General features: G+C 40.0%; 1 protein-coding gene across 1 annotated transcript; it reads left to right on the forward strand.

Moving 5' to 3' along the window:
• bsnd (barttin CLCNK type accessory subunit beta) lies at positions 1 to 16,755 on the forward strand. Its single transcript, XM_043698998.2, has 4 exons — positions 1 to 371; positions 7,290 to 7,393; positions 13,336 to 13,590; positions 14,159 to 16,755. The coding sequence occupies exons 1-4, from the start codon at positions 195 to 197 to the stop codon at positions 14,598 to 14,600; spliced, it is 978 nt and encodes a 325-aa protein (XP_043554933.2). The 5' UTR covers positions 1 to 194; the 3' UTR covers positions 14,601 to 16,755.
• The last annotated feature ends 3,404 nt before the right edge of the window (positions 16,756 to 20,159 follow it).

Raw genomic sequence — 20,159 nt, forward strand, 5'->3', positions numbered from 1 at the left:
CTGAGCTGTGTTTAATCTAAACTAGTAGACCAACAGATTTAAAGGAGGTAAAAGCTACAGTGCTGCCTACTGATGAAATTGGAGCAAGACATATCATACTATGTGATCTTAAATTCGAAGTGAAACTGGTTTACCTGCGCATGTAAGAAAAAGGTACATGTTCCCCTGAAAGTGCACCAACTGGTCAGCTGGTGATGGCAGAAGATAAGACATTTCGCTATGGCCTCATTGTTCTGGGATTCTTTTTGATCATAGTTGGAATGTTCATAATGAATGTGGATAAGCCTGGGGTCTATGCAACCTTCTTTTCCATCGGGATTCTGATGATCGTCGTGGGGATTGTCTGGAGCATTTGTCAGTGCTATTCTAAGGTATGGGAATTAAATAATCCTTTCCAGACAGTGGCAAGTTTTTAGGGGAATGAACAGAAAGGGGCAGAAGTATTTTCATCACAAGAGACGATAAATGTTGGAGAGAAAACTATTGAGAACAGATACAGAAAGAATGGGCCAAAAGACAGAAACAATCAGGAAATAGTGAAAGTAAGGTGTTTATTTGACTCCTGTAAAATGGCAATCAATTTTGTTGACACTATTGTTTTTGGTGCTGAGGGGGGAATCCATAAAAAATGCTTCTCATTGTTTAGTCAGAATAAAAACGAGGCCAGCATTTATGGTTCCTTGTAAAGATTAAGCTCTTAAAACTACTCTCAGATCTTTCACAGAGTTGCTTACAGTAATAACAGGGACAGTTATGTAATCCTATTGTTAAAATGGTGCCTCATTTAACCCAGCCTTTCTCTTAGGACGGCAAAGTTAACTGAAAATATTTTGTGAGGAACCCTGAAAGAAGTCGTCAAATTTCCAGTTTCTGAACAAAACAAGTGGGAACTAACTGCTTTGTTTTGATTTGAACAAAAACATGTTTTACACCATACACTGTCACAACTTACATTTGTTCGCATTGTCAATGCAACAAAACATCCTGCGTTAAGTATGACTCTTGACTCCTAATCCTTATCAAAACAATAAACAACAATAAACTAATACAATGTTGCACAATATAGTCAAAGCTACTGTGTGTAAGTCAGATAAATTCTTATGAAATGACACTGTAGTTTAACTGCTCCAGCGGAGGTATTAAGTATTCTGGAATGGATGGTCCAAATGTGGCCTTTCTTATCTGTATTTAGTGATCTTGCAAAATCAAACATAGCGATACTTATGATTAGTTGTAATAATGCTAATATATTCCAGATGTTTTTGCTGCAAGCGTTGATGTAAGAACACTACATCAAGTTCTGGCGGCTGAGAAGGGAGAGAACAGAAAAACAGTTAAAAGACTGACTCCCTACGGCAGAGAAGAAAGAAATGCAACACCATTACTGAAGCAAATTAGAACTCTTCTTTTTCCAAGAAATAGGATTGCAATTTCTGGAGAGAGTCAGAACAAGTATTACCATTACAACTCTCGATATTAATTACAGTAGAGGGGAACAATATCAAATCAAGAATCAAGATTTTCAAAGGGTCACAGGGTCAAGCCTTGGTAACTCAAATTCCTGGAGGTTGTGTCAAGATGCTGAAGTCTCTGCGACAGTCCCAAATTTTCAATTGGACACTGGGTGGAGGTGGTGGTGAAGGGAGCAGGGAAAGTGCACGTTTCCAAATTTTGCCCCTTCAAAGGTGCTTTTTAAGTGGCTATCTGATACAAAATAAGACGAACCCAATGCTTTAATGAACATCAGTGTACAGCTGTTGGCACTCCCCCACTGCTAAAATAACTTGCTTTGCACAGAGTCCAACGAGGGCTGGTCTAAACAGTCACTGACATTTGTAACAGCATTCCACCTGGAGGAGCTACCTGCTGTAGTCAGCACGATGGTGGCAGTCCCCAATATGGCTGCGTCCATCCTTTGCACTAAGTTTGTGTGGAGCAGATGATAATTGTCACATTTATGGGAAGCACCAAAATTTGACATAGTATCTCCTATGCATCAGAGGTTCAGAATTTAAGGAAACTTTTAACTTGCTACATTTTGGCAGACAGTTACCACTTTTAATGAGAGTCATTGTAACAAAAGTCAAACTAAGCCACAGTGACGCAAACTTATAAGGCCAATATTACAAAACTACATAAGCCCCATATCCTGTATTTTTCAAAATTAACTGCAAAGTCTCAGTGTATATTCAAATAGTAATTCATTTTTTCCATGTGTAAGATGCTCAATGCAAAGAGTAATTAACTTAGTAAAAACATTTTTCAATATATCAGGGGTGCTATAGAAATAGTTGATGCATGTTAGTCTGAAAAATGTGATTGCTACATTCTGTAATAAGTTATCATTAGTGGGAGAAGAAGCTGTTGCTTGCAGGATAGTTTCCTGTTGAATTAATTGAATGAAGAAGTATGAGCTGATGAATGTATTAGTAGAAAATTCCCAGTGCAGGGATACAATATTATGACAGTTATTTGGTTCAGTGAAGATGCAAGATACTCCATGGTAAATCACAGGGAAGTATAAACAGCAGTAAGAGTAAATAGTAAGGTTTATTATCATACTACAACAAAAACAAGTTGTAATTTTGGGCGATGTGAAAAATGATTATCACTGTGGCAGGTATAATGCATTAGTGACATTAATATGTGACATTAGAACCAAGCACACATGATACAAGATGAATCTCATATTTTTCAATAGTTAAGGTAAATACCAGTTTAAGGAATAATTGACATATGAAAAAGCCACTGTTATTCAGTAATGATATGGAGCATAAACAACAGAAAAGCAGTTTGCTTTGTAAACAGAATAAAATCAAGACACATCATTGAAAAGGGATCAAAGCAAATTGCATTGAATGACATTTCTACAAATAGTCATTCTTAATGAGACAATTAATTCATTAAAGTTCTGGCCAAATAGTTCAAAGTTTAATTTAACCCCAAGGTGTTATAGAATTCAGGATATGCTAAAGGTCTTTAGTACCTACATTGATTATTCAGCTGGGTTCCGCTTGATGCTCTGTTGACCTTTCCTCATCATTACTGCCACAAGATTGGCATCTACTTGACACTTTCCAAAGTATGTGAAGTGCACTAAAAGCAAGACAAATCCAACTTGGCCAATTACAGTCTATCTTCAATCATCAGCAAGGGGAGGGAAGGGGCTATCAACAGTGCTATTAAGCAGCACTTATAAAGGAATAACCTGCTCACTGACACTTGGTTTTGTTGTCAGGGAAAAGTATACTTAGCTCAAGACATAATCATAACCTTGTAACAAACATCAATAAGAAAGCTAAAAGCTCAAAAGGTGAGAAAAAAATATCTTTCCATCCAGAAGTTGGTGGGAATCTGGAATTCCCTGTCTGAACGAGTTGTGGAAGCAGAAAAGGTGTCCACATCCACCAAAGTTTATTTCCTTCACCACTGACACTCAGGAGCAGCAGTTTGTACTATCTACAAAATCCAAAGCAGAAATTCACTCTGGCTGCTCATACAGTATATTCTAAACCCACAACCATTCCACCTACAAAGACAAAAGCAGCAGATCCATAGGATTACCTTCACTGGTAGATTCCCCTCCAAGTCACTCACCTTCCTGACTTTAGAATTCGAATTCAAATTGTCTTCATTGTCACATGTACCCACATGAGTACATTTAAAGTTTACAAAGTCAATGCCTATGGCGCCATCTTAGGTACAAAGATACCTAGGTACAGATTCTTATGAATAACTTAGAAACATAAAGAAATAAAATGTCCAGTATTACAAACCTTCATGCCACCTTAGGTACGAACGTTTTATAGGTACAAAATCTTAGGAATACATTAGATGAATAAAGGCATAAAAGTTCAGAATTTACAGTCCTTCCAAGCAGGGAATATGGAGCAGACGGGTCCTTGCCGGCAGACCGCGGGGCTTCACCTCAAGGCTGTCGAGGCCAGGAGGCCACTCTGGATCCACCTCAAAGCTGGGAATCTGAGCTAGCTTCATCCTCAAGGCTGGGAGTCCGCACTGGCTTCACCTTGAGGACAGGAGTCCACACTGGCTTCACTTCAAGGCTGGGCGTCTGCACTGGCTTCACCTCAAGGACAGGAGTCCGCAATGGGCTGAGAAGTGGCAGATGGAGTTTAATTTAGGTCAGTGTGAGGTGCTGCATTTTGGGAAAGCAAATCTTAGCAGGACTTCTGCACTTAATAGTAAGGTCCTGGGGATTTTTGCTGAACAAAGAGAGCTTGGAGTGCAGGTTCATACCTCCTTGAAAGTGGAGTCACAGGTAGATAGGATAGTGAAGAAGGCGTTTGGTATGCTTTCCTTTATTGGTCTGAGTATTGAGTACAGGAATTGGGAGGTCATGTTGTGGCTGTATAGGACATTGGTTCAGCCACTGTTGGAATATTGCGTGCAATTCTGGTCTCCTTCTTATTGGAAGGATGTTGTGAAACTTGAAAGGATTCAGAAAAGATTTACAAGGATGTTGCCAAGCTTGGAGGATTTGAGTTATCGAGAGTGGCTGAATAGGCTGGGGCTGTTTTCCCTGGAGCGTCAGAGGCTGAGGGGTGACCTTATAGAGGTTTGTAAAATCATGAGGAGCATGGATAGGATAAGTAGACAAAGTCTTTTGCCTAGGGTGGGGGAGTCCAGAACTAGAGGGCATAGGTTTAGGGTGAGAGGGGAAAGATATAAAAGGGACTAAAGGGGTAGCATTTTCATTCAGAGGGTTGTATTTGTATGGAATGAGCTGCCAAAGAAGTGGTGGATGCTGGTACAATTGCAATATTTAAAAGGCATCTGGAAGGGTATATGAATAGGGTTTGGAGGGATATGGGCTGGGTGCTGGCAGGTGGGACTAGATTGGGTTGGGATATCTGGTTGGCATGGACGGTTTGGACCGAAGGGTCTGTTTCCATGCTGTACATCTCTATGACGCTATGACAGACTTCACCTCGAGGACAGGAGTCCCTCTGGCTTCATCCTTGAGGCTGAGAGTCCGCACCAACTTCACCTCGAGGCTGGGAGTCTGCACTAACTTCACCTCGAGGCTGGGAGTCTGCACTAACTTCACCTCGAGGCTGGGAGTCTGCACTAACTTCACCTCGAGGCTGGGAGTCTGCACTGGCTTCACCTTGAGGACAGGATTCCTTGCTGGCTTCACCCCGGATATCACCGATGTAGCCTGAGGAGGGGAGGTAAGAAGAAAGAACCTACAAAAAATGTTATCATTCCTTCAGTGTCACTGGGTTAAACTGCTAGAACCCCCTTTCTAAAAGCATTGTCAATCTACCTTCACCAAGAGGACTGCAGTGGTTCAAATAGTCTGTCCACCATTATCTTCTCAATGTCAACTGGAGGTGGACCATAAATGCTGGCATTGTTTGTCCACTTCCGTGAATAATTTTTTAAAAATGTACACATTTGCTCACATTTACGACAGTCGAGGTAGACAGCTCTGCAGAAGTATCATAGATGAAAAACATCAGCAAAAAAAGAACAAGTTCTGTGGATCAAGAGTCCAAACCACAACTGTGGGATGAGATGACTTTCACACCATTCTCTTGGCCATTGGTAGTGATATCATATTGGTGTCTGTAGAATGGTAGAAAATCCTCAGTCAAGTCAGTTGGACCTAGGTCTTTGCTTCTGTTCTAAGTTCCACTTTTCAGGTTACAGTACTTGAAACATCAGCTTTTTTGGTCTATTCACAGGGTGTGAAAAAGAGAGAGACTTATCTTGGCTTGCAGGCTTTCCATATGTCTGACTGCAACTGCCTTCTCTTAGTTCTGTGACGAACTCCAACTTTAGGATTGAAAAGCTTTCTCAGGACAGCTTTTCAACCCAAAGGCAGCTGATGACAGCCAATCTCAATAGTTCTCTTTTAAATGCAGCATCCCCAAAAATGACATGATCTTGTGTAACTGAAAGGTTATTATCCCATAGTTCCATTTTAGACCTTGGCATAGTGAGTAAACACATCAAGTATGGTCTCTGCAACACAGCAGGACCCAAATTTCCATTTTGCATCTTTATATCCAGAAGTTATGTGTTATCCCATCCTATCGTATTTTCATCCAAAATACAGAAATAATAGTAAAATCAGGTGCAGAATATCCTGCAGAATAGTTCCACCAATTCACCCATAATGCAGGCAGATTAAGACATTGTAGAGTTTTTATTATTCATTCATGGGATGAGGATGTCACTGGCTGGGCCAGCATTTATTGTCCATCCTAAGTGCCCAGAGGGCAGTTAAGAGTCAACCACATTGCTCTGGGTCTGGAGTCATACGTAGACCAGACTGGGTAAGGATGGCAGTTTCCTTTCCCGAAGAACATTAGTGAATCAGATAGGCTTTGCCAACAATCGACAATGATCTATGGTCATCTGTAGACTCTTAATTCCAGACTTTTTTTGTTGAATTCAAATTCCACTATTTACCAGGGCAGAGTTCTTTCTTTTCTACCAATATGCAACCTTCTTCATACTTTTACAGAAATACACACACGACTAATCCTACATAATGCTGTTTGGGTAAGAAGGATCACAGATCAGTATCTTGTACTGTGGCTCCCCTCACAGCAATTGCATACACAACTCTAAATTAATTTATACCCATTCCTTAACCAAAAGCCTAACTTTGTTCATTCAATCAACAACATGATGCAAACGCCTACCACAGACTGGACACTCAATGTTAGGTACCATCACTCACTTTAAGGAGACAGCTCTGTAGATTGAGAGAGGCACTAAACTCACCCTGGGATCTGACAAGGTTGGCAATACTTTACTGGTGCAAGGGCACTGCTTAAACATCTGTGTCATCCTTGAGAAGCACCACAAAACCACAACTTTCCATTCATTTCTGTCTTCTTAATCCCAAGACGGTAATGTTCACCAATTGCTAGCTTCCATCCTTCTTTCTCAAGGTCAACATAGCAATGTGTGGTACAGGAGGAAGAATATTTTTGTCAAGTAGTTAATGAGAAGCATGACACCCAGGAATGGGAGCTGGATAATATTGTTTCCCAGAACAGTAGAATGCGCCAGTGATTCAGCTTTTCCCCTCATTACACAGAGCTAATATGTTACAAGAAAGTTTAACTGGTTCAGGACAGGTCAGTTCAATCTTGTACATTGTCATATATATTCTCAAAAGTTGAATGTATTTGATGTGCACAATTTTCCATCTATAGTGAGCTAAAGGGTGAACGTTTTCTCATTTAATGGCAACATTAGTTTACAGTGGATTTTTAAAATGTAATTTTCTAATAGACAGACTTCTTTTATAGGCGACCCATATTCCACCTATCAAGTCAGAAACAGAGCACCTATTTCCAGAAAAACAGCAGCTTCCAGGCTCCATATCAGAGCGTGAGGTTCCTCTCAAGTCAAGGTAATTGATCCTAAATCTTGAGTTATAAATGTTGAAATGTTTCAGGTGGTAAGATGTGCAATTCTCTACACAGTCCTGATCTTATTGAAATTATTCAAGAATTTGTATAAATGAGCTGAGAGTGTGGTGCTGAAAAGGCACTGCAGATCAGGCAGCATTCCAAGGGGCAGGAGTCATAGTCATAGAGATGTACAGCATGGAAACAGACCCTTTGGTCCAACTTATCCATGCTGACCAGATAGCCCAAACTAATCTAGTCTCATTTGCTAGCACTTGGCCCATATCCCTCCAAACCCTTCCTATTCATATACACATCCAGATGTCTTTTAAATGTTGCAATTGTACTAGCCTCCACGACTGCCTTGGCAGCTCATGCCATATAGGCAACATCCTCTGCGTGATAAAGTTGTCTCTTAGGTCCCTCTTATATCTTGTCCCTCTCACCCTAAACGTATGCCCTCTAGTTCTGGACTCCCCCACCCCAGAGAAAAGACATTGTCTATTTACCCTATCCATGCCCCTCATGATTTTATAAACCTCTATAAGGTCACCCCTCAGCCTCTGACGCTCCAGGGAAAACAGCCCCAACCTAGTCAGCCTCTCCCTACAGCTAAAATTCTCCAACCCTGAGCACATTCTTGTAAATCTTTTCTGAACTCTTTCAAACTTCACAACATCCTTCCAATAGGAACGAGACCAGAATTGCACGCAATATTCCAAAAGTGGCCAAACAATGTCCTGTACAGCTGCAACATAACCTCCCAATTTGTATACTCAATGCTCTGACCACAAAGGAAAGCATATCAAATGCCTTCTTCACTATCCTATCTACCTGCGACTCTACTTTCAAGGAGCTATGACCCTGCACTCCAAGGTCTCTTTGTTCAGCAACACTCCCTAGGACCTTCCCATTAAGTGTATAAGTCCAGCTAAGATTTGCTTTCCCAAAATGCAGCACCTCACATTTATCTAAATGAAACTCCATCTGCCACTTCTCAGCCCATTGGCTCTTCTGATCAAGATCCCGTTGTTATCTGAGATAACCTTCTTCGCTGTCCACTACATCTCCAATTTTGATGTCATCTGCTAACTTATAACTATACCTCCTGTGTTCATATCCAAATCATTTATGTAAATGACGAAAGGTAGAGGACCCAGCACCGATCCTTGTGGCATTCCACTGGTCACAGACCTCCAGTCTGAAAAACAACCCTCCACCACCACCCTCTGTCTTCTACCTTAGAGCCAGTTCTGTATCCAAATGGCTACTTCTCCCTGTATTCTATGAGATCTAACCTTGCTAATCAGTCTCCAATGGGGAACTTTGTCGAACGCCTTACTGAAGTCCATATAGATCACGTCCACTGCTCTGCCCTCATCAATACTCTTTGTTACTTTTTCAAAAAACTTAATCAACTTCATGAGACATGATTTCCCAAGTTCAAAGCTATGTTGTCTATCCCTAATCACTCTTTGTCTTTCCAAATACATGTACATCCTGTCCCTCAGGATCCCTCCAACAACTCGCCCACCACCAATGTCAGGCTCACTGGTCTATAGGTCCCTGGCTTGTCCTTACCACCCTTCTTAAATAATAGTACCATGTTAGCCAATCTCCAGTCTTTTGGCACCTTACCTGTAACTATCAATAATATAAATATCTCAGCAATGGGCCCAGCAATCCCTTCCCTAGCTTCCCACAAAGTTCAAAGGGACGCCTGATGAGGTCCTGGGGATTTTTCCACTTTTATGCGTTTCAAGACATCCAGAACTTCCTCCTCTGTAATCTTTCAAGGTGTCAACATCTATTTCCCCACATTCTATATCTTCCATATCCTTTTCCATAGTAAACACTGATGCAAAGTACTTGTTTAGCATCTCCCCCATCTCCTGTGGCTCCAAAAAAAGGACACCTTGCTGATCTTTGAGGGGCCCTATTCGCTCCCTAGTTATCCTTTTGTCCTCTTTAACCCTATTTGCCAAAGCTATCTCATGTCCCCTTTTTGCCTCCTGAGTTCCCTCTTACGTTTACTCCTACTGCCTTTATACTCTTCTAAGGATTCACTCGAACTCTGCTGTCTATATCAGACATATGCTTCCTTCTTTTTCTGAACCAAACCCTCAATTTCTCTAGTCACCCAGCATTCCCTACACCTTATAGCCTTCCCTTTCACCCTAACAGGAATACACTTTCTCTGGACTCTCATTATCACATTTCTGAAGGCTTCCCATTTTCCAGCCGTCCCTTTACCTGCCAACATCTGCTTCCAATCAGCTTTTGAAAGTCTTTGCCTAATGCCATCAAAATTAGCCTTCCTCCAATTTAGAACTTCAACTGTTAGACCGGTCTATCCTTTACCATCACTATTTTAAAACTCATAGGATTTTGGTCACTGGCCCCAAAGTGCTCCCCCACTAACACCTCAGTTCCTGCCTGCCTTATTTCCCAAGAGTAGGTGAAGTTTTGCACCTTCTCTAGTAGGTACATCCACATACTGAATAAGAAAATTTTCTTGTACACTCTTAACAAATTCCTCTCCATCTAAACCCTTAACATTGTGGCAGTCCCAGTTTAGTTTGGAAAGTTAAAACCCCCTACCATAACCACCCTATTATTCTTACAGATAACTGAAATCTCCTTACACATTTGTTTCTCAATTTCCCATTGACTATTACGGGGGCTATAATACAATCCCAATAAGGTGATCATCACTTTCTTATTTCTCAGTTCCACCCAAATAACTTCCCTGGATGTATTTCCGGGAATATCCTCCCTCAGCACAGCTGTAATGCTATCCCTTATCAAAATTGCCTTCCTTTCTATCCTTTCTGTAGCATTTGTACCCTGGAACATTAACCTGCCACTCCTGTCCATCCCTGAGCCATGTTTCTGTAATTGCTATGATATCCCAGTCTCATGTTCCTAACCATGCCCTGAGTTCATCTGCCTTCCCTGTTAGGCCCTTTGCATTGAAATAAATGCAGTTTCATTTATCAGTCCCACCTTGTTCTCTGCTTTGTCCCTGCCTGCCCTGACTGTTTGACTCGCTTCTTTTCTCAACTGTACCATTCTCAGATTGATCTCTTTCCTGGCAATCTCCATGGGTCCCAACCCCCTGCCCTTTCTACTTCAAATCCTCCTGAGCAGCTTTAGTAAATCTCCCTGCCAGTATATTAGTCCCATTCCAATTCAGGTGCAATCCGTCCTTCTTGTACAGGTCACATCTACTCCAAAAGAGATTCCAATGATCCAAAAATGTGAATTCTTCTCCCATACACCAGGTCCTCAGTCATGCCTTCATCTACTCTATCTTCCTATTCCTACCCTCACTATCTCATAGCACCTGGAGTAATCCAGATATTACTACTCTTGAGGACCTCCTTTTTAAATTCCTGCCTAACTTTCCAAATTCTCACCACAGAATCTCAACCTTTTCCCTTCCTATGTCGTTGGTTCCAATGTGTACAGTGACCTCCTGCTGGTCCTTCTCCCCTTTGAGAACATTCTGCCCCTTCTCTGAGACATTCTTGATCCTGGCACCAGGGAGGCAACTCACCATTCTGTTTTTTCGCTGCTGGCTACAGAAACATCTCTCTGTGCCTCTGACTAGCCCCTAACATAATTAATCACTTGGAACCTGACATACCCTTCATTACATTATAGCCTGTCTTGATACCAGAAACCTGGCTGTTCATGCTATATTCTCCTGAAAGTCCATCACCCCTACATTTTCCAAAGCAGCATACTTGTTTTAAATAGGAATAGACACAGAAGACTACCTGCCTCCCTCTCCAACCCTTCCTGGAGTTAACCCATCTACCTGTCTATATCTGCGGCTTTTCTCCCTTCCCATAACTCCCATCTGTCACACCCCCTTGCTTTTATAAATTCCTCATTGCCTCTAACTGTTGCTCTAACCGATCCATTTGATCTGACAGCATTCGCAACTGACGACATTTATTGCAGATATAATTCTCAGTAACCCTTAAACTATCTTGAAACTCCCACATCCGACAAGAAGAGCAAATCACTCTACTAAAGGCCATTGCGTTCCTTCCAATGTACAGACCCAGAAAATAGCACCGTCTCATTGCTCTAAAAACACTCTTCCAGGATAACTTAATACTTATGGCTTATATTTTTAAATTTTACATCAAGTGACAGATCCTAATAAAAGCATATAATCAAGAAAGAACTGACTCTACTCAATATTGTCGATGTACAGCAATACTTAAAACTATTCACTTATCGGTTTCTGTGCTGTGACCTCTCCCACACAGTTTCCTCTGAGATCAGTTGTGAATTTAGCTGTTTATTAAGTTTTCTTGGACATACTCCGATAGCCAGCAAGGCAGTAACTGCGCAGATGCACTGCTGTGTCAGTCAGCAGTGTAGGTTTCTTTCTCTCTCTCCCTTACAGACCCTGTGTCCACTGCCTTTGTTTGTCTTTCTCATTTGCCCTTCATCAGGAATGAACAAAGGACTTATGCCTGAAACATCAATTTTCCTGCTCCTCAGATGCTGCCTGACCTGCTGTGCTTTTCCAGCACCACACTCTCGACTCTATTCTCCAGCATCTGTCGTCCTCACTTTCTCCTATTTGTATAAATGAGTAAGATAGAACTTAGCCAAGTATATTCTCCATAAATGTTTAGGTTAGGGTAACTGAAGTAGTAAATGATACCTTAACATGGCAGCGCACAGGTAGAACCACATTGACTAGACAACTCATAGGTAGAACGAGATAATAGACCTGGCTAAGTCATACACATTTTCATTGTACAATATTTGAAAGGTATTTGTTGATTATTGACGATATACTACGGTTGCTGAAAATTTGAAATAAGAACAAAACAACTGGAGCAAACCTGGCAGGTCATGCTGTATCTGTGGAAGTTAATATGTCAGGTCGATAATCTTTCACTAGAAATGAACTACAAGATTCTTCAAGACAGTAGAAGGGGAAATGGTCAGGAAGAGCAAAGAAGGGCAGGGTAGAGGTCAGGGAGATTAAATACAAAATATTTCATGATGGCAACACAGAAATAATGTGGTCATGGATATGGTAAAGAAACAGACGTTTGCCCAAGTGAAGATAAAATGGCTACCTAAAAACCATTGGAATGCCATGTGAAGGGATTAAGAAAGAAAGAAGACAAAACCAAACCAGAAAAACAAAAAAAAACAGGGATCAAGATGGAGGCAGCATTGCTAAACTCAAGTTGAGTCTAGAAAGCCTTAGTGTGAGAAGAAAGATAAGGTGCTGAGGCTTAAGTTTACACTGAGCTTCATGGGCACTGCAGCAGGCCAGGGACAGAAGGCCATGTTCAGGCATTAGTTTTCACTTGATCTGAATTTGTGGTGACAAATTCTGTGTCAAATTACTATTTATAGTGAGAGTTAATATTTTAGTCCTGTTCTTAGGCATCAGAGAAGTCCTCAAATTTAGCCTGGAGTTCTAAGTTGTAGCAAAGGATATGCATTCCTGGAGCGCTACAATCTTTAGAAAGTTATTCATGGGAATTTCCTGATACTTAAGATTAGAAGAGTGAAAATGGAAAGGAAAGGCTTTTATATCTCAGCATTCCAGAAATTTACTCCCACGTCTTGTTTTATTTCTTTTTATGTGATAATAACCAGATGTCAAACTTAAACTTGACCTTTCTTAATCTTGGTTTATATCTGTTTCTCCTACAATTATGGTTGAATTTAATGTAATTTGTGGATTACTTATAATTGCTTACCATTTTACATCTATAAAGTCTCTTCTAAATGTCCTCTTTCAAAGCTTAGAAGTTTAATATCATCATAATCACAACTCAGACCTCGCAACCAATCTTGTGACTCTTGTTACACAACTTCCAGGTTTTTCAAATGACCAGAATAGGACAAAGTTCTCAGAGCCTCTACTATAATATAACGTTTTGTTTATTTTTTTCAGCTCCCAGAGTCCATATACCTCCTGTGAAGAAGCTAAACATTATGCAAAAAATCTGCCTACTTATGGGCAAATCCAGCAAAACATAAGCGGGGTGGAAGATTCATCTGAAGTGAACTCGCCTCCCATTTCACTCCAGTCAAAACATTTGGATGAAGGTCAATCTTCTGTGAAGGCAGAGGTTCTGGTCCATAGAGATTCAGAGAGTGATGGGGAGACCAGTTCTAGCTGCAACGACATTACCCTTTCTGCTGGAACGTGAGCTGTCTTTCCTGTTAATATGTATTTTTCACTTGATTTCACCAACTTCTCATCAGACCTCTGATATGTATGTTCTCAAGTTCCTGAATAGATTGAGTAAACATTTGAAGATGGATAGTTCAGAAAAAAAGCATTTTTAAACTCATTAAGGAAAGATTCTGCATAACCCAAATTCTCAAATTTAATCATTCAAAGGCTGTGAAATTTTAGATACCACAATAATATTATTTAAAAAGAATAATTTTGTCAAATGTTTGTTGAAGAAACCTATTTCAAATTTAAAGTCTGCTTCCAATATTTTCATGGTTCTGAGTCTCAGACATTATAGACAGTTTGAGTGACTTGATCTTTTACGTGAACTCGCTCATGTTGCCATTTGAGGTCTCTGTATGATTGTGCAAGAGTGCATATTTGTAGCAGTAATACTCTGAAACATATAATCTTGTCTTTCACATTTACACATTCAGTTAACATCTTTTGAGGCTTACTACAGCTTTATATAGAAATTGCTAAAATTAATAGTCAATGTTCAGTCCAATAATCTCCTGTCTCTATCCATTTGCAGCAAGGGAAGAGGATGCACTGAGGCACCCCTTGCCACATTCAAGGAAGACTTCGACACCGCAATCAATTCATCTCCCTCAAACAACTTGGCTCTTCACAGGCACAGGTCAGTCCTCCCCCCTTCTTCTAGAAACAAAGGCCAGAGCCAACCAGCTCAGAATGAAAATGTCACCTTAGTTGATGCCGTTTCCCCTGACTGTTCAGCTCAGCAGAACCAGCTAGATATCAGTGCTTCGGAGAGTGATGACAAAAATATCACAAGTACTGCAACTGCAGCACCTTTTAAATTTGAGCAACCAGCATCCAGGGACAGTCAGGAAAAAGAAGACCAGATTGCAAGTGATATGTTTTATGGGATATGTGATGAAATGAATGGAATAAATCTTTATATTTCTGAGGAATCAGAACAAGAAGAATCTCACTGCGATGAAATTTCTGTATAAAATCTGCATCATTTTCAATACTTACATACTAAGGATTTGTAAATCCTTCTGATTGTCCGAGTGATACCATCAGTGTTGAATTCTCAACCTAGTTAACCTGCTGACAAGTTAACTACAATTATGAATTTGAATCACAACTTTATTCTATTAAAAAAAAGTCAAATGCAAATTGCAACTTTCATTCCTTACATTATTAATCAAAGATTTCAGAATATTCATTCATATAATTTATATTGCGAACTGTCAAAGTTCAACTTTGCAGGAGATCCTGGTGAATTTCTTTGTGTATATCTTGCCATGTTTCCTGGGGTCACCATGTGTTAAGTGGCAACGAATATCTTGTAGCACCCCTTGCTCCTTCTACATGGATCCAATGGCTTACAAAGTAATTGTCTCAGCCTCAGTCAAGATGTTAGTGGAAAGCCTCACTCCAAAATTCAGGGGGCTTCTTCCCTGTCATGGGTGCTTTCACAGATCCTCTTCTATTGCTGTGACACTACCAGAATTTCATGCCGGTGGGCTCCTCTTAACGGTCCAATCTTGACCTTGGAAATTTAGGCTTGGACAGAAATAGCAAGGCACCGGATCTCTGCCCCAAAAGTGAAAGCCCAAGCAAAGACATCACCATTACCATGCAATTTATATATTCCTTATCACATTTGGATAGTTGTATTAATTGGTCACCATCAGATTGAATGGAAAGCTCCAGTGGAGATAACAACTGCTAGAATAGAATGTACAGTATGGAGGCAGGCCATTCAGATAATCGAATCCAAACCAACCCTCCAAAGAGCATCCCAACCAGACCCAGAACCCCACCTAATCCCTGTAACCCCACATTTCCCATGGCCTACCCACCTTACCACACGTCACTGGACACTATGGGTAATTTAGAATGGCCAATTCACCTAATCTGCGCATCTTTGGACTGTGGGAGGAAACTCACACAGCCACAAGAGAATGTGCAAATTTCATACAGAAAGTCGCAGGAGGGTGGAATCAAACCCAGGTCCCCTGGCGTTGTGAGGCAGCAGTGCTAACCACTGAGCCATTGTGCAAGTGATGTGTACCCATAGCTAATTTTCTGACTCACCTAACTCCAGGTTTGCTCCTCATCAGATAGAATCTGAATAGGAGACTACTGCTGTTATACATAACCTTTGTATTCCATTTTCCTGTACAATTAACACTTTCGGCCTCCTGCACTTAATGCATTCTGTACTCGTAATATTATTAAGTCAGCTTTATACTTAGTAAAGAGCTAAGTTGAATAACTTGGAAACATTTACACATCAAAATAATTAATATTTTTAAAAAGCTCTAACCAGTAGATGGTTTTGACATTAAAGAAACTTTTTTTTTCATCTTTTTGCTGCTATCTTCATTTTGTTAATTGCTTGCAATATTGCTATATATGAACACAAAATTAAATATAAAAATGTATTTTTGACTACCAAAAACAGAAGTGAACAATCTTTCAGTAAAGTCATCACTTCCTGTGAGCTGGCAGCTGACATTAATTCACCAAGCTCCCCAGACAGCACCTTCCAAACATACAACCACTTCCATCCAGAACAAGGTAGCAGATGCATGGAGAACACCATTCCCTGCAAGTTCCCCTCCAAGCCACTCACCATCTCTGCTTAGAGGTATTTCACTGTTTCTTCAGTGTCCCTGGGTTAATATCCTGAACATCCACTCCAACAGCATTGTGAGCTTATGTACAGCTCATTTACTGCAGTGGTCCAAGAAGGCAGCTCACCACCACCTTCTTAAGGGAAACGAGAGATGTGCAAGACATATTGGACTGGCCAGTGTCACCCACGTCTCATTAACAAATTTTTAAAAAGCTACGGAATGATTGGAAACAAAAAAGAAAGAACAAGACAGAAAAAGTATTCAATGGTGCCAATAGTCATCTCGGGGAAGTACATTTTAACTAATAAATGGGGTTCACTTTTAAATAGAGATTTGCTATTTTGCAGTATTTTTCTTGTAAGTGTTTAGTAGTTCTTCAGTTGATGGGCAAGTAGGGCATGCAATATTGTGGCCATGATGTCTGGGAGATACGGAAATTCTGGTGGCTGAATGAGTTGCAAAAAATGAATATATGCAGCAGCAACCAGGTCAAGAAGATGCAGTGATACTGAGTCAGACTTTAACAAATTAAGATATATGACAGCAACAATAAATAACAGGAGAGCATGACAGATTCAAAGACATGAAATAAACTTTGGAGAGAAAAGCATTTTCAAAATAAAAACTGTATTTGAAAAGATTTTGCTTTATTTACCTACATTTTTTCTGATGTTTGCTTTGCAGCTAGGGTTTCATGTCTTTGGACTGCTCAGTTGTGCTCTAAGGAACCATGGAATATGTGGAAATTTGTGGGAGATCTGTTCTGCATCTGTAATATAGAAAGAGAAATGCAAGAAAATGAGCACATACGTATGAAATTACAAAAAAGGACAGGAAAAGAACAAATGGTCCATCCAGCCAGTCCCATTGGCAGTTGGTGAAGTCTCAACCTTGGTCTCTTCATTTAAATGTTTCCTTAAAAGCTATTCTCTTTAAACCAGGCTTTTGGTCATTCTACTTAATATCTCCATTTCTCTGTTTGGTGATCAACTTGGTTAAATACACGTCGGTGTTAAATGCATTCTATAAAGGCAAGTTTTTTGTTTTGCGTGGATTTCATGCTGATGCCCCTCCCCTTTCTCCTATCCCTATTTACCTTAAACAACTTATACACTGACAGGATTTATCTTTCATTATTTAAGACATTTCATTTGACCCACTGAAGGCCACATTCCTCCAATGGAAAAAGTCCTAATTCTGGAATAATGAAGAAACCTAAAAATGTCTATCTGCACCCTCCCCTCCTCCAGATATTCTACAGAAAGTCACAATCCATAATGTGTGAGAGGTCGAAAACTGAGTATAGCATTCTACATTCAACAGACAGGATAACTATCACTTCTGAAAGCTTTAATTGAACTGACCTAGATTTATCATGCCAATGTCCAATTTGTTTTTCTTACAGGCTTGTGACATTGGTTAATGACGGTTAGTAATTGATCCACTACAACCTAAACTCTTGCTTCACAACCTCAAGTGGGAAATCCTATATGATACATGTATAATGCACTTACCCTGCTTCACAAACTGCAACCATAGAGTCATAGAGTCATAGAGATGTACAGCATGGAAATAGACCCTTCGGTCCAACCTGTCCACACCAACCAGATATCCCAACCCAATCTAGTCCCACCTGCCAGCACCCGGCCCATATCCCTCTAAACCCTTCCTATTCATATACCCATCCAAATCCATGTTAAAGTAAATAACTTCCCTAAAACAGTATGCACTTTAACAAACAAGATTTGCCTCATACTGCTACTGCACTAAACAAAAAGCACCATGGAGAAGAGATTAATCCATATTATGCCAATTTCTTAAGCATAAAATCAAATTGAGAAGACCAATTTTCATGTGTGTTCTTCTACATCTGATTCACACTCAACGTTCAAGGATTTGACTGTGGTTTCTCTGTAAATACAGAAGAACATCCGAAATAGCAGCAGGAGTGGAGCATTTGGCCCTTTGAGCTTGCACTGCCATTCAATACAATTATGTTTGACCCTTGTCTTCAGCTGCATTTTTCCATCTGCTGTCCATATCCTTTGGTTCCTTCAGAGACCAACCCTCTAAACATTTGTCTGTTTCCATTTTAAAAATAATAAGCAACAGAGCCTCCATTACCCAGAAGGGTACAGAATTGCAAAGATTCAAAATGTTTTATTTGAAGAAATTTCTCTTGTTACAATTATTAATGACTAGCCCTTCCCCTGATATTGAACTCCCATGATCTAGACTCCCAACCCAGAGGGAAAAAGACACTAATACTGTTAACCTTGTCCAGTCCCTTTAGAATCTTGAATGTCTTAATGAGATCACCTTTCATTGTTTTAAACTCCAGAGTGTACATACCCAATTTACTCAGCCTCTTACAGACAGTAAAGAGGCGAGAGGTCATGAGACTACATCTGATTGAAACATAAACAGAGTGAGTAACAAATTAGGTTCACATGGGACTTTGGTGCACGGTAGGACAAAAGTGCTTGAAGTAAAGGTTTGTTGCAACTAATTAGGTGTGTTAAGTATCAGTCTGATTTAACAGTACTAATAGGGTTTAGTACTTATTAAGGTAAGGCTAAGTAAAATTAAGAAGTTACTGTAAATGAAATGCATTTAAGGTGGGGAGGCCAGCTCAGTCACATGGAATGCGTATCCTGAGCTGTATGGGAATTCCTGGATTTTATCAGTGACCTAGATAAACAATGTACAGAAGGTATCTCCAATTGCAAAAACCTGAGCAGTAAAGCATCCACAAGGTTGAGAATTATGTCGAAAGCCCATTTGAAAAGGTGGTCACACCACAAGCCAGGACCATGGAGGAAGGAAGGTGACCACTAGGCATTCCAAAAGAACCAGTCAGGTAGTGCACATGGAACTGGGAACAGTCCCAAGAAATAGTGACCATAATATGGCTGCATTTCAAACTTAATGTAAAATTCTATGTAGTTTATTCTGAAACTGCAGTATTAAATTTGAAGAGAGAAAATTATAATGGCATGAAGTAGAAGTTGGCTTTGACAATTGGGAAAATGCACTAAAATATTTGATAGTAGATGGTCAATGGCTAGAATTTAAAGAAATCTAAAAGGACAAAATAACAGAATACGTCAAAGATTGCATTAGATGGAAGTGGCTTGTAAGGGTGCCAGAAAAAGTGATACATTGATGGAGAGCAACTTAGAACCCATCAAAGGAAAACAAAGAAACTGATTAACATCAGGAAAATAGAATGCTAATACAAGCTAGGGAAGAAAATTAAGAATGTATGAAATAAAAAAAGATGGAGTCAGAGTCAACATGGATTTATGAAAGGGAAGCTATATTCAACCAAGTTCTTGGTGTTTTTGGAGGATACTACTTGCAGCATTCTTAAAGAAGAACTGGTGAACGTGGTGCATTTGCACTATCAGAAGTTTTTGTATAAGGTTCCACACAAGAGATTACTAAATAAAATTACAGCTCAGGGGATTAGGGGCAACATACTAGTGTAGATTGAGATTTGGTTAATAGACAGAAAGCAGAGAGTAGGAAAAAAATGATCATTCTTAGAAGACCAAGTTATTACTAATGGAATACAGCAAGGGTCCATGTTCGGTCCACAATGGTTCACACCCTATACAAATGATTTAGATGTGGGGACTAATTGCAATATTTCCTAATGACATCAAACTGGGTGGGAAACACAGGTTATCAAAAAATTGCAAAGAAGCTTCAAGACACATTGGACAGGCTAAGTAAATGGGTCAGAACATGGCAGATAGAATATAATGTGAATAAGTGTAATGTAATGCACTTTGGTAGGAAAAAAACAGAAAGACGAAATATTTCTTAAAGGACGAACGGTTCAGAGCTTCAGAAGAGACTTAGATGTTTGTTTTCATGAGTCATTAAACATTTAATGCAGGCTCAGCAATTCCGAAG

This window comes from Chiloscyllium plagiosum, unplaced genomic scaffold, assembly GCF_037043375.1.
Source record: "Chiloscyllium plagiosum isolate Xiang-an unplaced genomic scaffold, Cpla_swu_hap1 HiC_scaffold_9, whole genome shotgun sequence".
Classification (NCBI taxonomy): domain Eukaryota; kingdom Metazoa; phylum Chordata; class Chondrichthyes; order Orectolobiformes; family Hemiscylliidae; genus Chiloscyllium; species Chiloscyllium plagiosum.